The sequence below is a fragment of the Primulina eburnea genome, unplaced genomic scaffold (genome assembly GCF_022965805.1).
Source record: "Primulina eburnea isolate SZY01 unplaced genomic scaffold, ASM2296580v1 ctg291_ERROPOS245047, whole genome shotgun sequence".
Taxonomy (NCBI): domain Eukaryota; kingdom Viridiplantae; phylum Streptophyta; class Magnoliopsida; order Lamiales; family Gesneriaceae; genus Primulina; species Primulina eburnea.
In genome coordinates this window covers 108471-117528 of record NW_027331118.1, presented here as the reverse complement: position 1 = coordinate 117528, position 9058 = coordinate 108471, and the positions used below count along the sequence as shown (strand labels likewise).

The 9058-nt window shown below is 34.0% G+C and overlaps 1 protein-coding gene across 1 annotated transcript; it reads right to left on the bottom strand.

Moving 5' to 3' along the window:
- Nucleotides 1-6867: 6867 nt before the first annotated feature.
- Nucleotides 6868-8301, bottom strand: LOC140820922 (UDP-glycosyltransferase 79B2-like). The gene has a single exon (XM_073181306.1). The coding sequence runs from the start codon at nt 8266-8268 to the stop codon at nt 6898-6900; it is 1371 nt and encodes a 456-aa protein (XP_073037407.1). The 5' UTR covers nt 8269-8301; the 3' UTR covers nt 6868-6897.
- Between the last annotated feature and the right edge of the window lie 757 nt (nt 8302-9058).

The following is a 9058-nucleotide window of genomic DNA, read 5'->3' as shown; positions in this document are numbered from 1 at the left end:
CCTTAGAACATCCCTTACAAGGGTTCCTGTATACTAGTCTTACCTTTGAAATATGTAATTTGCATCCCTTACAAGATATTGTCTGCATATAAATATACGTTCCTGTTATAGAATCGTTGGACTGAAAGTTTCTCACAGGATTATATCTGCCCTTTACTTTAATCACTATTTGCGAACCATCTGAATTTTTTTAAACCCGTATATCTCCGAACCTTATTTTTGTCTTTGAACCCTGGCTGAAGCTGGTTGCCATGTTTAACCATTTATCAATGATGAATTTTTTGTTTGAGTCTAACTATGGAGAACTGCTTTGATCTTACATCCGGATTCACAAGTAATTGTATGGTTCAGTAGTTTGAGAGGAGACTAGTATTTGGGGTTTGGGTTCTAGATTGGCGTTTAAGGTCTCGCATCAACTATGCGAATACGTCCCTCCCTTCTTTTCCAGCAGCCGTCCATACAAATCTATCAAGTTGTTGAGTTGGACTATCATTTTGTTCGAGAAAGGCCGAGACCTTAGACCATCCCTATGAAACTTCGAATAGAAAGCAAAAAGCAGCGAGCTTATGAGGTACCGATCAAATAGTAGAAAAAGACGTCATTTTCTATTATTTGGATAAGGCCTTCCTTGTCGACGAAAACCAACCCGCCAAAGAAAGAAATGGGGCAGCCCTATGGAATTATGCCTATAACCCGCCCAACCAGATCAAACTCATTCAAGAGATCGAGAAGGTTGGGAACATTAAACTATTTGGATTGGCCGGTGTTAACTTCTGTTTGTGCCCGAACCACAACCCTGGTTGTAGATTGATATATTTCATTAAACTAGATAAATGCACGTGCGTTGCACGTTGAGAAATAGAGATAATTTGTATATGATAATTTTATTCAAATATGTTTAAATTATTTTTGAAATAAGAATAACTTTGAATAGATAAATAATTAATTATTTTGTTACAAATGAAATCATCATATTTTCTAGTCTTTGATTTGAAGACCTCTTGGAATCTTTTTGTGCCCGTCGGTTTTTATCTTCTTATCTCTTTTTTTGTACTCGGCAATTGGTTCTTCATCTCGAATCTCTATTTCATCTTCGTCTTCAGGGATCTTCATGTTTTTGTTGATGTTTACTTCATTTGATTTTTCTGCATTTGGTGGTTCACTGCTTTGTTTAGTTGGCTTGATTATCTTTTGAGATCTCCGTTTCTTGATATTGACATTTGTTGTTGGATAATTGTCATGTATCTCAATAGCTTCTGCCACAATTTTTAACACTTCATCACGTTTTTTCACTAAATTATCCAACTTGAACAAGAATGTGTGGAGCTTGGAGCTTGGTTGATTTAGCGAATCTTTATATGTGTCATTTGGTAAATTCTGCATCGAAAATTTTTATTGTTAGATGCAATATTTATGTAGTTATAAAATCATTTGTTTGTTTTATCTTATACATGGTCATGAATTTGAATGAAATCTTCAATAGAACATCCAACAAAAGACGCTCCAATTATGTTCACCATTTGCTTAATATACGATTTTGCACGATAAATCCCAATTATAAGAAATAAATATTGCGTCGTGGGTCCAAATATAACATTTGACATAAAGATTAAGCAACATTCAAACTAAAAGATAAATATTTCACTATCATTCAGTTTTGTTAGGTTAAGCGTGCAAAACTGAGGGTAGTATCGTGATGAGTGAACTCCTGTGAAGTTTTCATGAGTTAAGCTGTTGACATTGTGTCGCTTATTTTAAATTTCATTAAAGATATAATTTTTTTTATTAAAAAAAATATGTAAATTTCATTCCAAAATTAAAATTTCATTTTTCTTCAATTATTATAAAATTCATTAATACCTGAAAACGAACAAAAAAAATCATGTATTTATTAATATTATTTAACGAAAATAAGAACATATATGTAAATTCACATAATTTTATTAGAGTTTTCAAATTATTAGTGGTGTATTATTTACGTTATTAATAGATGTTAATTTACTCAAGTTTAAAATAAAAATTGCATAAAAACTCCTATGAGGCTGTCTCACAGGAACATGTCGCATATCCTACCCTAATCATGAAAAATCATTGTTTTTCGCTCTGAAAATTGCTCACTTGGCCCATTTGAAGGATATATCCATGAGACCGGCTCACATAAGACCAATTCAAAAATTGAAAAACTATAAAAATTCATAAATCAAACAAGAAAAAAAAAGAGAGAAGTCAAACAAAAAGAATTAATTTTAAAATAAGGATATAATTTATTTTGTGAAATATATTGTAAATTTATTATTTTTATATTCATTTTAAATTATATTAAAGATATATTTTTAAAAACAAATAAATTATAAATTCTATTTCAAAAAATGGTGGATAAATTTCATTTTGTTCAATTTTATTTAGAATTAATTGATAGTTGGGAAAAAAACAAACAATAGAATATGTATTTATTATTATTATTTTAAATTTTATTAAAGATATTAATTTTTTTTAAAAAAATCATGTGTAAATTTCATTCCAAAAAATGAAAGCTTAATTTAACTTTTATTCTAAAAACTGGTGGTTAAATTTTATTTTTCTTCAATTTATTTTATAATATATTAAATAATAGATGGGAAAAAAACAAATAAGCGAAGAGAATTAGATTAATTATTATTATTTATGTTATTCACAGATGTTAATTTATTTAAGTTAAAAATGAAATTGACACAGAAACTCCTATTAGGTTGTTTCATGAGTGAATTTTGTGAAACATGTCTCATATCCGAATTAAATCGCGAGAAAAATTATTTTTCACTCCTGAAATAACTGGGTCAGCCCTTCTCAGGACTATATAACAATAAAACTGTTTAACATAAAACCTACTAAAAAGCGGAGAATAAAATTTTGAACAATAGTATAAACTTCATTTTTATTCGATTTATTTTAAAATTCCTTAATTAATAAAAAATAGAAATAAAACAAAAATACAAATTTCATTATTCTTTTATTTAATTTATATTTCATTAAAAGATATATTTTTAAAAAAATTGAGTGTAAATTTCATTTCAAAAAATAAAAGATAAATTTAAATTTTATTCTAAAAAATGGTGGCTAAATTTCATTTTTTTTCAATTTATTTTAGAAGTCATTAATACCTGATAGAAAGTAAAAAAAAAATATTTATTAATATTATCGTTTCGAATTTCATTAAATATATATTTTTTTTTTAAATGAAGTACAAATTTCATCACAAAAATGACGATTAAAATTCATTTCTCTTCAATTTATTTTAAATTTCATTAATTAATAGATGAAAAACATGAAAACCAAAAAAAGAAAAAAGAAAAAAATGGAGTGTGTAAATTCACAAAAAAATAAACATGTATTAATGATTATTATTAAATAAAGGTAAGGACATTTATGTAAATTATGTATCAGTTCTAACGTAAAATTTAAAAAATAGAGTGCAAATTTCATTGCAACAAAAAATAAGGCTAAATTTCATTCTTCTTCACTTTATTTCATTAATTTCATTAATTAATAAATTGAAAAAGACTAAAATTCTCTTCAATTTATGATTATTATTAAATGAAGGTAAGGACATTTATGTAAATTATGTATCAGTTCTAACGTAAAATTTAAAAAATAGAGTGCAAATTTCATTACAACAAAAAATAAGGCTAAATTTCATTCTTGTTCACTTTATTTCATTAATTACATTAATTAATTAATAGATCGAAAAAGACTAAAATTCTCTTCAATTTATTTTAAATTTCATTAATTAATAGATGAAAAACATGGAAAACAAAAAAAAGTAAAAATGAAGTGTGTAAATTCACAAAAAAATAAATATGTATTAATGCTTATTATTAAATGAAGGTAAGGACATTTATGTAAATTCACAATTAACATTCATATATTTAGATAGATATAGATAGATTTAGTAGAGCCCATTATTATGTGAATGATAGATTGTTGGTTTTAGTTTTTGTTTTCGGAGTTGGCGAGGGGTAAGTTACAAAGGTACCACTGGATCTTGAGTTTGATGTATCATCTCAAATCTGAAACATTGATATTAGATGAACATGTAAAATTGTTGATATCTTTAATAAAAAAAACTGCAAGATTGTATTTTTTTCCTTCTTGGTTTTGATAATTTTGTCTCAAGATCAATGCCACGATTTTTTTTTTGTGATGTACACCGATAATTTTGTCTCAAGATCAATGTCACGATTTATACAAGGTGTTGGTTGTGTGATCCTCAAATTCCTATCCGGGGAAGCGCTTCCTGCTTCAATCCAGAGGTTCCTATCGGACAAGAGAATCCATGTTGTTCGCTTTGGAATTCCTAAAAAGAAAGATCTGTTCCCGTTTGAAGAAATGGGGTTGCCGAAAGTGAAGTGGGCATTGGTTACCTAGCTAACAAAATACTCAAGGATTCTAATTATAAAATATGCGAATTGGCTGAGTTGGCTCATAAAGTTCTTGGAATCAAAAGAATGGTTGGCATGACGGAGGCATCATCGTTCAAGAGACACGACCAAATCAAATGCGCTATTTGTCAGTTGTTTATTACCAGTGTCATTGCAATGGGACTAGTAGGTGCCAATGGCAAGAAATAAACGGATGATTCCCCTTCTTCCAAGAAAGGCTCGTTTATGAAGAATTTAAATTTGCTCCCGCTATTGGCCGAAGGATGGTTCAAACATCCTAGAGTGAAGAAAACAACCCAAAAGACTGAATTTAAAGAGGAATGTGATGATATCATCTTTCAAAAAGGAGAAATCGAGGACACTTTTTCCCGTAGCATTCTAGTCCAGCCCGAATACAAAAATGATCCTTTCGACGACTACCATGTTTATACAAAGACTCAAGAAGGTGATACCGAAGATGATTTGTTTTGCACCAACGATATGCTTAATTCACCAGATACAAATTTCGATTCCGTTGTTCCTGAGAATGATAACGGTGGAACTTCATCTGATGATTCGAGTAAAGAGATTTCATATACAAACAGAAAGCCCTTAAAAAGTATCTTAAAGTTACAGTACTCTTCGAATAATTTGTTGCTAGACAACACAAATCCACCCTCGCCGGCATCTCCTCTTTAAATCTCGAAAGATGAGATGCATGCCAAAAGTCTGTTAAAAAGAGCCAATTCAAAGGGATGGAATGTGACCTTTACACGTTAATGGCTTTACGAGTTTCCAACGATTATTGTTTTCTAACCCGAATTGCAGTTACGTTCCCTGCCTGTTTAACCTCACATCAGATTTTTTAGGTAGAATTGAAGCCTTTGAATCCGTATTGTCTGGTGAAAAGATTGTTCCTTTTAGAATAGACTACGGGCTTAGCCTTTTCCGACTGCTGGTTAGTAAAAATGCCTGACCCTTAACGGGCCAGACCAATTTTAGAGATGGGCTTAGTTCCGCCCAAATGTGACAATTTCAAGGACATTACACGCGTTTGCCGGTTGGCGTCGGGGTATCAATGAATGAATGCCCGACAAAATCCTCGAAAGTAGAAAAGATAGAGAGAGTAGGCATGGGCGGCTGTGGGAGCCTAACGACGCTGCAGGTTTTAAACGGCAACTCCTCTGAACCAGTGGTTGTATCAACATTCAATACTCATTAAGAATAATTCTAATTTATTATTTTTCCTTTTCTCCTGTTTTTTCAAGATTAAGCAAAAACTATTTTTGATCGGCCCAAATAAATATAATTATAATTCATTATTAAATCGCACCCAAACAAAATCTTAGGCATTAAATATAATAACAATCAACTAATATTTGGTATCGTTTTGTACTGTTTCAATAATCATGATATAATTTATTATTTCATAATTATATGGAGATGACATTCTACGATAAACCAGCGACAGATGAAACCCATTTTCCAAAAGGAGGATAATACCCAACTTATACATAGGCATCACATATCTATAGATTGCTGGGACAAAGTTGAAATTTTAGTCATGTTAGTTCGTCTCTTTAAGATTTCACTAATATAACTAACTTGATAAAGTTTGATTTGTTTGTTTGATATTGGGTCGAAATTTTAGTGTTGTTAGTTGATATTTATATTTCACTTATATAATTTGAGAAAGCTTGATTTGTTTTATTTGACATTGGTGCCTAATTCTCAAGGACAAGTGGTGGCCGGGTATATAGGATTTGGATCCTCTACTATGTTGAAAACACAGTATTTGATATTTTTTACACGAGATGATCACGTGATCATCTTGTGGACATCATACCATGTGAGGTAAATTTAAAAAAATTTCAGATTAAAACGAGATGATTATCTGGGATCATCTCGTGTAAAAAATGCACAACAATTGGTGTCGTTAGAGGATCTAAATCCGGCTGTATAGGGTTGTGGGATTCGTAATCCGGGTTCCATGTAAGGAGCAGAATTGATTGCTATACACACAGGTATATATGAATTTTTGTAAAATTCGGCATGGATTTACCAACATTTGCATTTACTCGAACTCTCTACCAGCGAGAGGTGAATCGTGAAGCTGAGGATTTTTGTACTGATTTATCGGTTGCAATGGAGATTCAATCACGGATGGAAAAACCAGTTTTTATCTCATTAAAGCATATGAGAAAGTTGGTCAATGGTGTTGCTCACCGGTTAGCTCGTAAAGCTATTACGTCAGAATTGAATTTAGAATGTATTCATAAAGATTGTCCTCTCTGATTATTTGGTGCTGTAAATTTCTAGGGTTATTCGAAGTGAAAGCTTTGTTTCCTTGAGAAAAAATGGAGTTTCCACACAAACCAGCATGCATTCATTCAATGGTACTCAACTCATTTATGCGTCCAGAACAACAATTCATCAACATGCAATAAACTTTGAATCGACATATAATCAATCTCCAGGAACAAGAGAATCCATTATTATCTTATAGTTGGTACAGTTTCTGTATAAAATCATCAATGTAGTCATTCATAAATCCAGGCCTCCCCAAGGTTTCTCTCCACTTAGCATGATTGTTCTTGGTCATCTTCCCCACTTCACTATCTTGGTACATGACAGATTTAATAGCCCGGCACAGATCCTCCTTGCAGAACCATGCGTTTTCATCTCGTTCAACCTCTACGCCCACCTTTATCTCATCCGCCAGCAGCCGTGCGTTCAAGATTTGATCTCCCAGCCATGGAACCAGCACGATTTGGCACTCACTCAACAAAGATTCCCACATGGATCCGAACCCGCAGTGGCTCACAAAACAGCCCACCGACGGGTGGTTCAGAAACTGAGCCTGTGATACCCACCCGCCGTGGACCACCCCTCTGTCCCCGACCCTCTTCAGAAACCCCTCCGGCAACGCTTCTTCTATGGAGTTTGAGCCGTGGGGCTTCGACAGGGCTACGAAGAAAGGCATCCCCGTCATTTCGAAACCCAGCACAAGTTCTTGAAACTGTTCCATCGACATAGTATTTTGGCTCCCGAACGCGCAGTAAACAACTGATTTTGGCTTGAATTTGCTCAGCCAGGTTTCCCATTTCTCATCTACATCAGTTTTCGGAGCCTCCGGCAACACCGGCCCGGAGAGGATCACGCGTTTCTCGTACTGGCTTCCCAGGTAATCGCACATGGACCCTTCCAACTCACTCACGGTCCGCACACCAATAGCGTCACAGTCCTGCAACGCAGTGGTCATGCGAACGTCGAAAGTGATGTCTCCGTAGCTGCCGTACAGAAAAGACATGGTCTGCGCTTCGTGGCCGCGGAGGACGATGGTCGTAGAAGGATACCCTTCTGGTAGTTCCATCATTTCCTCCACCGTCACCGGTCGATCTTTCGGGAAGTACCTGGACGGCACAACCCCAATAGCCATGACAGAAGCGCAAATTACATTGTAGCAGACAGTTTTGAACCCAATCGCTCGCGCCATCTCAGTGACCCAGTACGCGAAGTCAAAGAAGACGATGTCGGGTTTCAGAGTCCTAAGCAAACCCTCCACTTCGTCGGCCATGGCGTCGAAGGCTACGGCAAGCGGGTCCTTGGCGATGAAGTCGATATCGCTTGCTGTCTCCGCACCTAAAGGTAATCCTTCAACATGCGGAACTTTAACGGTGTAAAATTTAACGAGTGGTGAGTAAAGATCTAGGTTTCCTAGCTTGAGCAAACCCTTTTTTGGGACGAAAAAGGAGATTCTATGGCCTCTGTTAGCCAGTTCGTTGGAGAGTTGGGCGTAGGGAATGATATGGCCAATAGCCAACCACGGGAACATGGCGATATGAAGCTTTGATTCATCTATTCGAACCATTTTAGATTTTTTAGATTTAAGTTTAGACTTGTTGAAAGAAATATGCGGGGATATATATATATATGCATGCACCTCGCACCTCGAACAGAGAAACAGGTAGGTAGGAGAAGGGATGCACGAGGCAAGCGGACTGGTGGGATAGCATTTGTTAGTAGAATTAGTGAGTCAGCTGTACAAATATTTTACGATAACAGTTAAAAGAACTTTTGTTATACTTAGGTTCCAGTACGGAAGTTCATCTTCTTCTTCTTTCAAACTCTCCTTGAGATATTATTATCAATGGAGATTTATGATGCTTCGAATTGAATCTTAACAGTATTTTCCGACACGCGTTTTTTAGCTCTGTAACCACGATTTATCGCAATCCAACAGTAAGTACCGCTCCAAGCTTTAAGATAACAATCTAAATTATATTTTATTAATCAGTGAAAATTTTTAATTTTGGTTTTATACCCATTTTTTTATATAATTTTAATCTTTTTCCCCAGCCCCACAAGAGTGGCAAGAACGATTTTGTTCATTTGTCTCGTCAAATTTCATTATAAATACACAAGTGAATAAATCGATGATCGAAAGATGTCATTCATCGAAGGAATGATTGTAGGATATAATGATCAAATGATTGAATGTTTACAATGATTAACCAAGATAGAGCCCCGAACAAAAGAATTCAGTGTCGAGATTGAGTCCCATGTACAATGTGACTTTGATTCGGAAATGTGACTATATTGAAACAAAGAATGACATGTCTGGGTATGTAGTTCATATGAATAACTTTGGTGGTATCATT